The 17,725-nt window shown below is 36.7% G+C and overlaps 1 protein-coding gene across 7 annotated transcripts in view; it reads right to left on the minus strand.

Moving 5' to 3' along the window:
- Positions 1–17,725, minus strand: part of DGKH (diacylglycerol kinase eta) — a 192,856-nt gene that overhangs the window by 11,780 nt on the left and 163,351 nt on the right. For 6 of the 7 annotated variants that reach the window (XM_017536129.2, XM_017536127.2, XM_017536131.2 and 3 more), the window contains 6 exons: positions 11,755–11,862; positions 9,064–9,177; positions 8,675–8,809; positions 7,367–7,530; positions 3,274–3,379; positions 2,247–2,339 (listed from right to left, as the gene is read on the minus strand). In XM_017536129.2, the coding sequence (XP_017391618.1) occupies positions 2,247–2,339; positions 3,274–3,379; positions 7,367–7,530; positions 8,675–8,809; positions 9,064–9,177; positions 11,755–11,862 (720 nt within the window). Of the gene's footprint in view, positions 1–2,246; positions 2,340–3,259; positions 3,380–7,366; positions 7,531–8,674; positions 8,810–9,063; positions 9,178–11,754; positions 11,863–17,725 lie in introns of those variants that run through there. The other variant, XM_017536132.2, reaches the window with a different exon arrangement.

Below are 17,725 nucleotides of genomic sequence, written 5' to 3' on the forward strand. Positions count from 1 at the left end.
CCAGGGTGGTCTCAAACTCCTGGCTTCCAATGAGCCACCTGCCTTAGCCTCCCAAAGTGCTGGAATTATAGGCGTGAGCCACTGAGCCCAGCCGACTACATTATTATTGAGGTCTCTTCTAGCTAATCAATGCATTTATAAATTACTTTAAAATTATAGAGTTCTTACAAATTTGTTCATAAAATTTTAGAACTAAAAGTTCCAAGATAATATTACTGTTATTATGAACATTATTTTTTTTGTTTCCCCTTGTTATTCACAGTATCTACCACTTCTAGTAGTGACTAAAAACACGGGGATTCTTGGCTGGGCATGGTGGCTTATGCCTGTAATCCCAGCACTTTGGGAGGCTGAGAAGGGTGGATCACTTGAAGGCAGGAGTTCAGGACCAGCCTGGCCAATACAGTGAAACCCTGTCTCTATTGGAAAAAAAAAAATAGCCAGGTGTGGTGGTGCATGCCTGTAGGCCCAGCTACTTGGCAGCTGAGGCAGGAGAAACCTGGAACCAGGAAGGCTGAGGCTACAGTGAGCAGAGATCACAACACTGTGCCAGAATGTGTCCCTGTCTCAAAAAAAAAAAAAAAAAAAGGAGATTCTCTACCCTGTTGTGTGTAAAATTTACTACTTTCCTTTTAGTCTAAAAATATGTCTTATAAAACTGATAAAATGGTTATTACAAATTCATTCTGGCACTAAAAATAAAGAGTAAACCAGTTGCTCTCAAATATAATCAACTCCTTATTATGATATCACTATTGCCAAAGGTTTTGGTAAAATTCATTGGTACATATTTTAAACCAAAATTCATATTTAACAATGAGAGGAAATTAAAAGTGGAGAAGGAAAGTCATTCCGTATTAACATAATACAAATAATAAATATTAGCAAGGTAGTACTCAGTAGCTACTTTTCATTTAGAGAAAAGTACAGAGTAAGTTATGCTTTTAGATGTAAGAAGTGATCTTCAATGTACTTCCAAAAACATAAAAATACATGTTCTCAATACAAAAATTGGAACCCAACTCACAGGTCACTGGATTTTCTATAGGACTTATTTTAGAAGAGCAGCAGAAGATTCTGGTTAAAAACAGTAGTGCCAAAAATAGCCAAGAAGGGGCTCCATTAGTTTTATCAAACAAGATAACCAATGTTTCTTTGTAAAAGGTTTTCTTCATGGCCATAGTAGAGCCAGCCACCCCTTGTCCCAAAGAAGTTGTGTTTCAGTTTCCTTTGGAGGTAGATAAGAGCGATGGCCTTCATGCAGCCTTTCAGCTTCGCTTCTCAGAGCAAAGCATTCCCCAAAGATGGCACTTTTCTGGACCACAGGTGAAAACAGAAACCCTAAGCTCAGGCACTTAATAGCAAGGCGTGTGGGACACACCTCCCATTCATTCACCCACTGTGCCAGATACTATGACTCTTAGTATCACTTTTATTTAGGTGTAGATTTGCCCAACCAGGAGAGAAAATTACTGTCTAAAGAAATGTTTTAAGATCATCAACTACCAACTAATCAGAATTGTAAAAAAGAATAAAAAACAGCAAATGAATTAGGCCTTCCACACAGTGATAACAGCATGTGGGAATATGCCACAATCAAACTCTAGGTGGCAGCAAGAGCCAAGATGCTAGAATACTTGAAAATGGTGAGGTATTTATAAAGAAAGACTAACTTTCACTGCTAACCAAACAGGACACACATAGCTTCCAGCATTTATGCTTGAGGTCCATGGGCTGTGGTCAGATTCAGACTTGGCCTAAACTTGATTTCCAGGACCAATCTGGATTAAACTAGGCAGAGTTTCTGAAATTTAGTTTTTGAAACACTGTGTCTAGAAAATGTACTCTTTTAAGTAAATCTGGAGGACCATACAAATCATATTAAAAGTTAATTCAGGGAACAAACTCGGTAAGTTCCTCTACTTGTGTGCAATAGTAAGTACCTGAGGAATGTCTACTACACTTTACAAAGTTCATGTCTCTTGAAGCTGACTGGGGCAGAGCAGTCATAAAAACAGGATGGCATATATGAGGGGAAATCTCCACTCCTATTAGCATGAATCGTGACTCCCAACTTCAGCCATATATTTTCTTGAAGACAAAAGCCAGGTGAAGAGGTAGCTCTCAGGATGGAAGCCAGAAGGCTGCTTCTGCCTTAGAATCTGCTGGATGCATGTTCCCCAATGAAGGTAAGATCCAGACATTTAATTCATCATTCTTGTGTTACCAATCATTTTTTTCCTTACCAAAGGAACCCTGCCAACTAGCAAAGATTCTGTTTCATTATACAGTGCCTTCACATTGATGGCTATTTCGGTGGCGGTATCTCTTGTAAGACTCTAGGAAAGAAGAGTATCAAAGACATGTGATCTGTATTAAAATAGGATTTCATTACCAGTAAATACTTTACATTTTATTCTTATAACTTAAATTCACAGTATTTAAAAATCTACCAAAATTCTATAATTGCAAAATTTCATACATTTGTTAGCATGACTATCTCATTATTATATTACAGAGCCAAAAGAATGTACTGACTACAGTGAATACACTCAGTATCACAACCTCTACGTGATGAATATGTGTATGCTAGCACCAGCATATACGTATTCCCAATAAAAAGTTAGGTCAAAGAAAACTTTTACTCTCAGTAGCACTAATCATATTGCTTTTTAGACCATAATCTTGAGAACAATCACTTAATTGTATATTAACTTAAGTAATTTCAATCAAATAATCAAAAAAATAAAATAACACTATCAGTTTTCTCTCTAGTATAGCATTGCACCATGTATCGTATTTCAAGAGTTATATTCTATCCATTCTAACTTCTACATTAAAATTTTAACAAAAGCATCAATTTCCAATTTAGCAAAACAAAATGAAGTAGGAATAATTTCAGGGCACAACAAAATGCATGCTGATGATATCTAGGCTTGCCCTTTAACAAGGTACAGGACAGAAGGAAAAGTAAAAGAAGGAGTAAGAAAGGATGATAAAAGCTAAAAAAAGACAGAAGTGAAGGAAGATGGAAGGTAAGAAGTGACTGAAAGTGAAACATAAAAAAATGAGAGAATTTAAGAGGGGGAATGAAAAAATGTCAGGAAAAGGAAAATTAACAAAAAGTTGGCCACAAATTTACCATAAGTTTGTAGAGACGCATACAGATGACATAACTTTCTTTCACAGGGCATGGCATATTTTACAGTATTAAAATACATGTGTAACACCCAAAATAATCTGTGGAATGAGAATTTACCATTAGATCCTCACCTCCGGGCACCTTGGGTTGGCTTTATTCAGGGCATGGGAGCAGGCATTCACAGCATGGGCCAGTTCTTGCTCCAAAAGACAGTGAATTGTGGCTGCGTCACAAATCCTAAAAGCATAAATGAAACAAATGAAAATTTTTTTGAGTAGTGCTCATTTTTTTTGAAATCTAGAAGAATTAGGATAAAACAAGTAAAAAACATATGAAGATCAGAATAGAAAACATTTTTAATGGTTGATCAATTATGAATGGCACAGGTAGATTTACAAATCCAAACCCCACTGCAACAAAAACTATGAAATAAAAAATCTTTATATAAAAAGTTAGGCTTACAATCAAAGAAAGACAGACTGAACGGCTATTTGGAAGAATGAAATATAGTAATGCTTCATTTTGCAGTATCCTTAGAAAGTGAGAGGGATCACAAATATAAAGAATAGAAACTTCTCCTTCATTCATTGAAACTGCAAATGCAACAGATTGGGGAAGACCATTACCATATTTATTATTGATACACAAAGTGATCATAAGCAGTGTGTAAGTTAATATTCACAGCCTTTAAATGTAGCTATGACTTATTTTCTCCACATTACTGACAATGACATTGAGGCTCAGACAGACATGGTATGTATACAGAGCCAGCAAGTGGTAGAGCCAGGATCTGAATCTATGTCTATCCAACTCCAAAGCCTGTTGCGCCATACTCCACTGGTATCCAAACCTCTAAGAATAGCCCGGAAAAGACCAAATCCTGGAAGGCACTAAAGCCAAAGACAAGAAAGGAGGAAAAGTTCCTCCACTTGCTAGAAAATGATGTAAGGCTTGCAGATGGACAAGAAGGCAGGACTATTCAAATACTGTTTTTGCTTCCGACAGCTTCATGGAGAATGACTTTCAATCTGGAAAGGACAGACCAAGAAAAGGGACAGAAGCCCAATACAGCTGAACCAAGAGTAAAAAAAAATAATTTAATTCTTAAGAATTATACAATGGATATCTAAAGTACAAAGAAATTTGCAAATGTTACCTCAGCACTACTATCAGCAACCTTGAGAAATCATGAAGAATGAGCTATTTTTCAGAAGAACAGAGATGGATAAAGGTTATTCTCATTTTCAAAGAAAGGGAAAGAGGTAAATCAACTTCAGATTAACATTTCTAATTGCCTATGGAATCTCGTAAGTATTTTTAATGTAATTTAAATTCTAAAGTCCAACATGGAACCTATCATTTTCCTTCTAATCCCTACTGCTCTTCCTGAACCCTATGGCTCCATCAAAGGCACCACAATCATCCAGCCATTCACTACAACATTAAGGTCATCCTGTCTCCTAATTCATGCCCATTTACCAATTTTAAATGCTAAACTGTCTTTAATCTCACTTGTCCTTTCTATCTCCACTGCTTTAGTCTATCTCTTTTTTTTTTATTGCATTTTAGGTTTTGGGGTACATGTGAAGAACATGCAAGATTGTTGCACAGGTACACACATGGCAGTGTGATTTGCTGCCTTCCTCCCCATTACCTATATCTGGCATTTCTCCCCATGCTATCTCTCCCCAACTCCCCACCCCTCGCTGTCCCTCCCCTATTTCCCCCCAACAGACCCCAGTGTGTGATGCTCCCCTCCCTGTTAGTCTATCATTTTTTTTATCAGGACAATTCCTACAGCATTCTCAGTGTTCACCTTGCCCTAGCTTTGCTGTCCTCCAAAAAACAAACAAACAAACAAACAAACAATTAAAAAACCCTCCACACTACTTCTAGAACAGCCCAATAAAGATCTGGTTCCTCTTCACCTCTTCATCTACATTCCCCACACTCTTGCATATACTATGACAACCTTTCAGTCACCCCAAACTCTGAGATTGCCTGAAAGCAGCATGCACTCATACTCCTCTGGGCCTCTTCCTAGGCTGGTTCCCATGCTTAAATTGCTCCTTTTCTAACTCTTCCCTCCAGACTTGGTTGAAAGGTCACTTCTTGCAGGCAGCCCTCCTTGACTGCCTCTGACTGCCTTTGTGTATCTAGAGAGCCCACTGTGTGTCTCATGTTAACACTTTGGCCACATTTCTCCCTCCTACTAACCTGTGAGCCAATTAAGTAGGGCTGCCACATAATCATCTTGTATCCCAGGCATAAAACAGTGCTTGGCCTACAGAAGAGGCTCAAAAATTGAATATGTTTGCATAGTCAATGAATAAACTCTGAAAATAGACAAGTGAGCCAGATTTCATCAGCAAAATTTAAAAACAGATGGGGAGCCAAACTATGTTGACCAGAAGCAAGCCTAGACAACTTCCTTTTTATGATAAGATTATTTGGTTGGTTCACAGGATGAGAACACGGAAAGCATTATTTGGTTTAAAAAAAATGTAAATCAGAGGCCACAGAAATTGTCTATAGTATCTAAAAGAGCTGTATTTACCCTAAAACTAGCATCCCTATGGATAAGAGGCAAAGATGTACAATAACGCAGCTATGTGGGTTTAGCTGAGTAAATATTCATTTTCTCTTTCCTTTCTTCTGAGCTGCCCAGTATTTTGCAGGTATACGACTTCATTCTAATTCTGAATATTGGTCCAGCAGTAGGGGGCGTATGTCTCTTATGTCTCTAACATCTCATACATTCTAGTTACATAATAAATATTTAAAAAGGTGAGTGAGGAAGGTAGGGGGAGCAGGTGGCAAATAGTAGGGTGGAGGAAAGATGTGAGTTAGCCCCTGAAACCACTGAGCTTTGCTTTCCTTCTTTACTTTTTCAACGTTTTTATCAGTGACCAGATGAAGGTATGGGAAGAATCTAATCGTTACCGTGAACAGAGCACTCAATATGCCAGATGTGATATGTGGTATCTTTTGGCTGTCTCCCCACCCAAATCTCATCTTGAATTGTAGCTCCCATGATCCCCACATGTTGTGGGTGAGACTGGTGGGAGGTAATTGAATCATGGGTGTGAGATTTTTCTGTGTTGTTCTCAAGATAGTAAGTCTCACAAGATCTGATGGTTTTATAAAGGGCAGTTCCCTTGCACATGCTCTCTTGCCTGCTGCCACGTAAGATGTGTCTTTGCTTCTCCTTTGCCTGCTACCGTGATTGTGAGGCCTTCCTAGACATGTGTAACTGTGAGTCTATTAAACCTCCTTTTTTTTTCCTTTTTTGGAGATGGAGTCTCACTGTGTCATCAAGGCTGCAGTACAGTGGTGTGATCTTGGCTCACTGCAACTTCTACCACTCAAGTTCAAGTGATTTTCCTGCCTCAGCCTTCCCAGGAGCTGGAACTGCGGGTGCCCACCAATACACTCAGCTAATTTTTGTATTTTTGGTAGAGATGGGGTTTCATCATGTTGGCCAGGCTGGTCTCAAACTCCTGACCTCAAGTGATCCACCTGCCTCAGTCTCCCAAAGTGTTGGGATTACAGAAATGAGCCACTGTGCCCAGGCTTAAATCCCTTTTTCTTTATAAATTACCTGGTCTCGGGTAGTTCTTCATAGCCATATGAAAATGGACTAATACAATGTACTTATAGCACCCATTCCTAGAGTTTCATTTAATCCTTACACACCCTGATGAAACAAGTCTTATTAGCCCCATTTGGTGGATAAGACTCAGGTGAAGAGGAGGTAACACACCAGTCGATGGTCCCTCCTCCCCTCTGAAGTTTTCCCTGGTCAAAGTGATTTTTATTTGTTTAACACTCAGAGGACTTCTTTCTTATCTCCTTTCTGTCTATAGAAATTAATTTATATGTGGTCTCAAAATCTCTCTAATATCTTGTCAGAAACTGGTTTTTGAAGTCTTTTTATTCTTTTTGCTCCTGACTCTCCTGTGGAACAGGATTAATGTTTAGACTTCCTTCTGCATTCCATAAACATTTAATTAGTAATTAGAAGACTACATATAAGTGGGTAGTACAGTGTAAAGACTGTATACAAAATGGAGAATAAACAATGATGAAAAGAGTGCTATGAGAAGAAGAGTAATTGTATCTCTTTTTGATAACACTACTGAAACAAGGTATTAAGATTAAAAAAACAAAAATTGGCTGAGACTAGAGTTCCCACAGTCTGAAAAGCCAGCAGAGTCCCCGTACCTAGTAATGAGCTCCTCTGCAGCCTGGGAGCACAGCTGCATCTGTAACACCTCTTCTGTTGCCAAGTCAATGGCATGATGGATGTACAAGTGGGTTCGGAGAACTGGTTTACCAGAATCACACTTCTGCTTATCTTCCCAAGATTTCAGAGTGCTCTCAAAGGCCTATTTAAAATCAATATTGCAATGAACTGTTAGCTTAGAACTCAGAGGTCCATGTAAATGTGTACTTTAATAAACCTATAATTGCTTTTTCTCTCATGACTCATCAAATAAATCACAATGATAAAAAACACATTTCAAAATTCTCCAATGTACTGCAACACAAAGTAGTGCAGCCAATGATCACGAAAACTTAAAAAAGAGATTTAGGTCAAGGCAGGATGATCACTTGAGGCCTGGAGGTGGAGACCAGCCTGGGCAACATAGTGAGACCTCAACTCTACAAAAAGAATTTTTTTTTTTTTTAAATTAGCTGGGCTGAGGTGGGAGGACTGTTTGAGCCCAGGAGTTTAAGGTTGCAGTGAGCTATGATCGCACCACTGCACTCCAACATGTGCAACAGAGCAAGACTTTGTCTCAAAACAAAAACAAACAAACATAAACAAAAAATGATTTCATGCTTCAATCTTTACTACTGTTTCAATTTATTCTTTAATCATTACTATTTTATATGTACTAGATGGGGTGAATATTGGCAGTCTTGTTTGGTAAAGGTTGACCTTAACTAAAAACACATATTCTGCGAAAGGCAAAATAATGGAGACAATAAAAAAAATCAATGATTCCCAGAAGTAAGGGTGAATGAGGAAGGGATAAATAGGGACCCTATTTATCCACAGGGAATTTTTCGGGGAGAGAAATTATTTGGTATGAGTCTGCAATGGTGGATACAAGTGATTATATCTTTGTCCATACCCACAGATGTGCAAATCAAAGAGTACTGGAAACTATGGACTTTAGTTAATAATAATCAATCAGTATTGACTCAACAATTGTAACAAATGCACCATACTAATGCAAGATGTTAACAGGGGAATTTACATGTGTAGGGAAGAAGAGGGAGGAAGAAGTATATGGGAACATAATTCATTCTCTTTATTTTTTTGCCCAATTTTTTGTAAACCTAAAATGGCTCTAAAAACTAAAGTCTTACTAAAATGAATAAATAAATATTCCAAACCACAATGGCCTAAATGTCAGATTGAAGAGACAATTTAAATGTTTCCTTGTTTTCTATTTTTTTAATAACAATTTCAGATTTTAAAAAAACTTGACTATATTCTACAAGAATGTTTTTGTTACATACTCTGTCCCTTGTTAGCATTTGTGCTCTGTTTTTGTGCACAATTTTAATAATCCCTGGAGGCTGAACCCATGCTTCACCATCCACTTGCACTGGGACTCCTTCATCGCCAAATATAGTGATTTTTACTGTACGGCACTGAAATAAAACAAACAAATTATTGTAGAGTACAAATCATCTGGAGAAAATGATAATCTATATTCAGGCTTGAGTATTAGTCTATTCTACAGAATAGAGACTTATGCTTTATCACTTATAATGACATGGTAAAAACTGGTATGACAAAGTCAGAATATTATAGATGAATATCCAGTATAGGAGTCATTTAGAATAGATTCCCCCAACCCTCCTTTGCCCAGGAAGTACAGTCAGGTTTGATGAGAGAAACCAACCTGGGCTATTCGATGATGCTGCAGCTTAATGACCCTTGAAACTGCCATTTGCATGCTATCAAATATTGCTACAACTTCCAGGATCTTGTCATCAAATGATGGTGCAGCAAATATCTGAAAGGAAAAACTACATTACATTTCTACTGAATGTTTAGATGAAGGACACATCAGGCAATGTAAACTGCAACATATATATATTTAACATATTATATATAACATATATAACTATATATAACATATAACATATGTAACGATCTCTGAAGATGACTTAAAATAAACATAGCTTTAAAAAGGGTTTTCAAACACACATGGATCTATTACTCATACCGCTCATAAAGCTACTCTTACTCTTCGGACCAGTTAACTAATATATTTCTAAATAATTCATCTTGGTATAAAACATGTTAAATACATGTTCATGCCTAATTCAAACATCTTAATAAGATGATACATGGAAGTTTTGGAAATCTTAAAAAAAAATTAGAAAGGTTATACATTTTCATAGAAAGGTGATATAGTTTCATAAGGTTAAAGCAATGAAGATGCAAATTATGATCCAGTTCACTTGATATATTCTAAGGAAAATATTTCAAGGTTTTACAAGCAATATACATATGTGCTTTATATTTTAATACAAAACTTTTGAGGGTACTTGAGAGTATGGAAATAGAAACCTCAGAGGATAAAAATCAAGCAGGCTTATTTTGTCTTTACATTAAATCCATTTTCACAAAATTAATTTACTCTAAAATTTTATATGTAGGCTGTATTACCTTATTTTTATTCTCTCTTTTACTATATCATAAATAATATGCACCTGAAACAATTTTCACTATAAAGTAGCATGCTAATTAAAACTTTCACTGAAAATATCAGGACACAAATTTGCTAACATTGATGATTTCTTATAATTTTTGTTATTATATTACCTGGATTTAAACCCTGTTTCTGCTGTTACTAACTGGAAACTTTGCCTTAGATTCTTCAGTGGTAAAAATTTGATAAGAAATGTAGGTATTAAATAATTAATATGAAGCTCTTAGAACATTGTCTATCTTGTAGGTGTTCAAGGAATGTTGGCTTTATTTATCTTAATCTCACTGATTTCTCCCCTTCAAAATACTTAATAATAACAAGTTGACAAAAAATATTTTTAAACTCAAATACTATTGGAATATATTTATGTCATGAAAATCAAAAATACTTTCCAGTTGACCTTATACTTTAATCCCTACTTGTTCATTTAAGATCCTTGAGAAAAATGGATTAGTAGGCATGATTATATCATTATACCATAAACTCACATCAGTGGATATGGCTCATCAAATAAAGACCGTGATAACACTTCTCATTTTTACTGAGATATATATACTTCAATAATTGTGCCCTCTCTTTCATTCTTTTCACAACAATTACATTTGTGAGGTTGTGTTTTCTTCTTTTTAAATATAGAAAAGTATGAAAAAACAAAAACAAAAACAAAATAGCCCTAAACCTGACTGGCCAAATGAACCTTCTTGATATTTCTAAAAATAAAAAAATATACACACAAGTTTAGAAAATTAAAAGTACTGAGGCTGGGTGCAGTGGCTCACACCTGTAATCCCAGTATTTTGGGAGGCCGAGATGGGTGGATCACCTGAGGTCAGAAGTTCGAGACTACCCTGACCAACATGGTGAAACCTCATCTCTACTAAAATACAAAAACTAGCCAGGTGTGGTGTTGCGTGTCTGTAGTCCCAGGTACTGGGGAGGCTGAGGCAGGAGAATTGCTTGAACTTGGGAGGCAGAAGTTGCAGTGAGATTGTGCCACTGCACTCCAGCCTGAGCAACAGAGAGAGACTCCATCTCAAGAACAACAACAATGAAAAAGAAAATTAAAAGTACTGAAAGGTATTGTGGTAGGCAGAATACCCCTTTTTGCCCCCTGAAATGTCCATGTCCTAATCCCCAAACCTGTGAATCTGTTACCTTACATAGCAAAAGGAACTTTGTAGATGTGATTAAATTAAGGGCTTTGAGATGGGGATGATCTTGGGTGATCTAGGTGGGCCCAATGTAATCACAGTGGTCATTAAAAGTGGAAGAGGGAGCAGCAGAGATCAGAGAGATGCCATATGAGAAGGATTCAACCTGCCTTTGCTGGCTTTGAAGATGGAGGGGAATGTGGGTAACCTCCAGACACTCCAAGGGCAGGGAAACAGTCTCCCCTAGAGCCTCCAGCAGGAAACAGCCCAACTGACACCTCCATTTTAGCCCAGTGAGACTGTGCCACTGTATCATCATACAACCATAAGATGACAAATGTGTGTGAGGTGGCTAAATTTGTCTTAACTTGTGATAGCAGCTATAGAAAACACATGCAGATATAAAGTTAAAAAGTAAAATCTTCCGTTCTCTATTTCATAAATCTACTTTCCAAAAGCAGATTCTTTAATATTCATCCAGAAAATCGTGACATATATCCCAAGATATGGATAGCTGTATCTTCAACATGAGAAAAGTTAAGAGTATATCCACAAGAGACAGTTCAAATAAAATCTTAAATAAATCTTTTCCATGCCTCACTTTCCCAATGGAAAATATTTAACATGAAATTAAATTACAATTCATAAGCATATTTACAAAAGCAAATTATTACAGTGACTTAATTATTTTTGAGGAAACAAACTATTTACTCTCATTACTTACATCATCCTCTTTAGTTCCACCCCAAAAGTTAGTCCCTCCGGCATAGCTGGGGATGTTCAACACGGCTATGCCTTGCAAGCTGGGAAGAGGAATATACTGCCCATCACACTGTAAGGTAAAAAAAAAAAAAGTAGGGATTATATAAAAAGAGCAAAATCACTAGTAGGGAAGATAGCAGAACACTAAAGGTGAAGGGCAATGGAGCAGAGTGTGTTGGTAATGTCTGCTCACTACACGTTACCAAGGCCTTTATCTTATTTTTTTAATTAAAAAAATTTGAAGTACAAATAACCACGGCAGAAGTTATTAGAAAAACTGATTAAAAAAAAAATGTTTTACCTCTTTCCTCCAAAACCAGGCAGTACTTTTCTCGAGTCTTTTTCAGGCCTCTTACAATACTTCACCTGCTTTGTGGTCCTCTATGTACTTACTTTAAGCATCTTTTTTAAAGCAGGCCGTGTAAGAGCAAGTTGGTCCTAACCATCTCACTTAGCCCCTTTCACAGTCCCTGGTACATTGCTGGGGCTCTACAACCACCTGGGGACTGGTGAAACTCAAAGCTGAGTACATCATGTAGTCAGAACCAAAGTCAAGCAAAAATATCTACATCTCAGAAAGCTCCTTGCCGTCCTTACTTTCTCATTAATCACTTAGATGAAAAATAAATTACCATTTAAATGGAAAAAAAGGATATGGCTGATGAAGGGATATGAATAAATTCCTACTGAGTAGAAGCAGAACTGTTACCTTTTAATAAATGTTGTTTCTTAAATTAATTTCAATTAATGCTGTTTAATCTATTAACTCTTAAATCCTAGTGGGCTGTTAAGGAGACAATCAGTTATGAAACTAATTTTTTTAAATTACTCAACAAAAATGATCATAATTATGTTACATAAATTTTATGATCATACTTATTATTTTAATTAGCATTTAAACCAAACCATTTAACATTTTTCTAAGAGAACATTTAATCCAATGGAAATATTTAAGCCTTCATTTTAAGAGAAGAGCCTGCAGATGTCACACCTAAAATGGATGCTATATTTTCAATAAATAATTCTTATATTAAAAATAATTAGCATAGCTTCTTAAAAATTATATTTTAATGACAAATAAAAACGATCTGTCAACAGAAAGAAACAGTATTTCTGAGACTGTGAGAGAATAATCTGTTCTGGGGTAGAAACCAAGGTGAGGGAAGAATTTCTGTAATGGGACATTTCATTAAAACGAGCATTAAGTCCCACTGGTCAGGGATGGTTTGGGTATAGGAAAGATGGAAGGAAAAGGTCTCAATGTCAAGAGTACCAATATTTTCTCTGTCTATTCAGTAGTGCGGCTCTGATTCTCCAAGTTAACTTCCTAAACTGGTGAAAATCCAGGGAAGAGACCAGCAAACATTTGGAAATTGTTACAGCTGGTCCAAGATGACCCCATTAAGGACTTCTCTGCTCTGTGAATCTGAGAACGGGGAAGAATAAGAGCTTAATGAGGGTACATAGGAGGTTAATCTCATCCCCAAGTACTACAAAAAATGTTCACCATCAGAATCACACTGAAACCTGTGTTTGCTAATGCAGCCAAAGTCAGTTCTTCGGAAGACCTCAGGGATACTGGCTGATTGGAATGGTAGTAATGGGTGAAGGCCAGGATTGGCTGATTTGTTGTGAACGGTAATACTTCTGTACCAAGCTCAAAATTATACAGGGCTGGCATCTTCAAGGTCTAGCACTGTGCATGGATTTGGTAAATCCTTAATAAACCTTTATTAAATAACTAAAAAAAAAAAACCAAAAGATCTTCCACCTTTAGAACAAATGAGAATCCAGTTTAAACACATTTCAACTACTTTAAATAACGGAGACTTCATATATGATTTACCTTCATGTGCATTTTTCACGATTCCTTTTTTTCTTTTTTATGAAAACACAGTGTTAACCATTAGCAGGTTTAGCTTTTCACATTCAAAGGCCCATGCACCTGGGGGCATGTCTGGCACATAATTGGTGCTCAATGTATATTTGTTCAATGAATGAATATGACATACTTAGCAGAATAATAAATGTTTCCTCAACCCAATACATTGAACAGATATATTTATGTGATTTAGAAAAAGCTGCTTTAAATCATATGACTAACAAAGGAAATGGGAAAAAATACTATCTCTATAAATATAAAAGAAATATTTTAAAAATGTTTTCTAAATGGATGCACTTTATTTGCAAACATGGAATGGAAAACAAACATTTTCAGAAGGAAGTCTCCTGTGCAGTGCTGAACTGAACATACATATGTATTAAGCAACACACCTAAATCTAAATGCTTAATGTCCATTTCATAGAGTCTCCTAGGAAAAACACGAATTTGAGCACCGGTTCAACAAATTAACAAATTTCCATGATTCAAAAGTTTCTTATATCCAGGAAAAATTTTAGGAGTGTTAAATTTTAAAGAAATATTTCCAATCGCCCCACATTCTGTCATTTTAATTTATTTACTTCTTCTTTTTGAGAGACAGGGTATCACACTGTCATCCGGACTAGAATGTGGTAGTGCCATCAGAGCTTACTGCAGTCTTGAACTCCTGGGCTCAAGTGATCCTCCTGCCTCATGCTTCCAAGTAACTGGGATCACAGGTGCACACCACCAGATCTGGCCCCTAGCCATTCCATGTTTCTATGTGTGGTTCATGGTGTTGCAAAATGCAACCCAACTGCAGCTATGTATTTTTTTCTCATTAGTGTTTGTTTTGTCTGCTTCTTTCACCAGACAATATGATATGGAGAGAAGATGGTGAAACTGGATTGAATTCTATCACTTAGTATTTGGCTAAGTCCCTTAAGCTTTCAGAGCTTCGCTTTGCTCATCTGTAAAATGGGCTAACAATTCTTAGCACACAGTGAGGCCAATGAGATAAGGTAGAGGAAAGCATCTAGAACACATGTGGGAAATCAGTAAATTTTCTTCTTCCGTTATAATTACAAATTGTCTTATGGAAAAAACACCAGATTTGAAATGTTGGCTCTTCCAGTTATTTGCTGTTTGAACTTGAGCAAAGGCATTAACTCTTCTGAACTGAATAATAATACCTATCTCATGAAGCTGTAAGAATTAAAGGCATACAGTAAACTTCCATTATTTTTAAATGATTTAAAAAGTAGTTACAACTAGTTATTACTGAAATAAAACAAAGATAGAAATTACTATTATATAATAAACTATTTTGTTTTTTAAAAAGATGCAGATATGGCAAGATTTGAAATAACTAAAAATGTTAAACAACCACTTGTTCTCTATCACATATTTCATGATAGCCTGTTTTTTAAAATTTCCTTCCTTCCTTCCTTCCTTCCTTCCTTCTTTCTTTTCTTTTCGTTTTTCTTTTTTCTTAAGACAGAGTCTTGCTCTGTCACCCAGGCTAGAGTGCAGTGGTGTGATCTCGGCTCATTGCAAACTCTGCCTCCCGAGTTCATGCGATTCTCTTGCCTCAGCCTCCTGAGTAGCTGAGACTACAGGCGCCTGCTGCCACGCCCAGCTAATTTTTTGTATTTTATTAGATATGGAGTTTCACCGTGTTGCCCAGGTTGGTCACTAACTCCTCAGCTCAGGCAATCTGTCTGCCTAGACCTCCCAAAGTGCTGGGATTACAGGCATGAGCCACCATACCCAGCCTAAAGTTATTTGTTTTTCTTCACCTATCTTAGTACTTACAGGACTTGACATAGCATATAGTTATTATTTCAGTTAATAAATAGAATAAGTTGCTTGACACATGCAAATTAGGTATATTACGGGCAAAAAAAGCCATCCTTCTTACGGAAAATGTTTGAAATTTTAATACAATGCTTCCATTTTACATGTGAAAGGTGTTTCTACTCTAAAAGTAGCAAAATATGATAATGTGATGTTATTTTACATTTCTGGAATTCCCATCATTATAAAAAGGTTTCTAAATCTCACTGAATTTCTGGAGGTTGGGTATATATCAGAATCACTGATAACGTGGCTTGGGAAACAAAGTTTGTATTTGTACAGTTCTTTTCCATTTACACTGTGATTTACAGTACCTTAGTTCACTGATTTATGATTTGCACAAAATCATTATGTTATCCATTTTGTGTGTAGGGAAACCAAGGTAAAAGTCTTTGTTGGGCACAAATTTAAAGTTAGGACATGAAGTCAGTCTCCTTCCATACCACAATACAACAGGGGAAGGACAAGTTATCTAAGCAAAAAGATAAGAGTAAAAAGCAAACAGGACTGACACTGGTGAAGGCATCTCTCTGGAAAGAGCCTTCCAAGGTGTTGGTCTCTCTTCTCCACCTTTATCCCGAGTGAACCATCATCAGGGAAATGAATTTTTAGATAACAGGCCTTCTACTGTCCATAGAAGTACAATGTATCTTTTGGTTTACTTCATTATCATTATTTTTTGTTAATTATGGCAAAGAATGCTTTATTTTTCCTACCTTTTTTTTTTTTTTTTTTTTTTTTTTTTTTTTTTTTTTTTTTTTTTTTTGAGACAGAGTCTCGCTCTGTTGCCAGGCTGGAGTGCAGTGGCGCAATCTGGGCTCATTGCAACCCCCGCCTCCCAGGTTCAAGTGATTGTCCTGCCTCAGCCTCCAGAGTAGCTGTGATTACAGGAGCACACCACCACGCCCAGCTAATTTTTGTATTTTTAGTAGAGATGGGGTTTCACCATGGTGTCCAGGATGGTTTTGATCTCCTGACTTTGTGATCCGCCTGCCTTTGCCTCCCAAAGTGCTGGGATTACAGGCGTGAGCCACCATGCCCGGGCTTTCTACTTTATTTTTATGTATATTAACATGTTTTCATTTATCTTGTTTTATTCATTTTCCTTTTTTATCATTTAATGTATATATCTATATCAAGTGTTCTTAACTTAAGGTTCAGAAACTGGAGTCCATGGATAGATTCAGGCAATTTGTTAACTTTGTGGTAAAAATCTGTATCTGTATTTTCACTAACCCCTGAAGTTTAGCATTGCCCTCAATTATAAATGTAGAAAAAAAAGACATTAGTAAAACCTGTGATTTCATCATCAATAGAAATGAGACATTTTTATATTACATTATAGAGGTTTCAGATATCCCATAATATAAGCTCATCATTACTTTTAAGTTATGGTATTTATTAGACATGCCATTAGATTTTTATTTGATACAGTAATGATGAAACACATATATTATTCTTCAGCAACATAAAATATGTTGTTAATTTATTTTAATATTATTGGTAAGTCTTCTTTTGTAAGTCTGAATTTCATATAATGCATTTGAAAATAATATTCTGACAAGGGGTCCTTATTTTCACCAGAATGACATAGGTGTCTACAACTCAAAAAAGATAAAACCCTTTTAAAAAGGGTATTAAAAGCAGCTGCGTAAGAAAGATCTCTTATTCAAAATTTGGACCACCAGTGGAAGAGGTTACTAAATCTATTTCTGAAGAGCTGAGGCTCTTCCAGGAACTAAGACCATCCAGCCATTCAGATCCAGCGAGTTTTCCAACCCTTAAAGATAGCTGGCAATGCTTGATCACAGCACTTAAAGAATTATGCTAACGCAATCACTTACCCATCCATTTCCCTCTTAAAACAGGACCAGTACTGTGCTAAACACTGGGGATAAAAAAGATGAAAATAGCTTTCTATGTGTCCTTAAGAGTGTGGCCAGGCCGGGTGCAGTGGCACACACCTGTAATCCCAGCACTTTGGGAAGTCAAGGCGGGTGGATCACGAGGTCAAGAGATCGAGACTATCCTGGCCAACATGGTGAAACCCCGTCTCTACTAAAAATATAAAAATTAGCTGAGTGTGGTGGCACGTGCTTATAGTCCCAGCTACTCAGGAGGCTGAGGCAGGAGAATTGCTTGAACCCAGGAGGTGGAGGTTGCAATAAGCTGAGATCACGCCACTGCACTCCAACTGGTAACAGAGCAAGACTCT

This window comes from Cebus imitator, unplaced genomic scaffold (genome assembly GCF_001604975.1).
Source record: "Cebus imitator isolate Cc_AM_T3 unplaced genomic scaffold, Cebus_imitator-1.0 Scaffold96, whole genome shotgun sequence".
Classification (NCBI taxonomy): Eukaryota; Metazoa; Chordata; class Mammalia; order Primates; family Cebidae; genus Cebus; species Cebus imitator.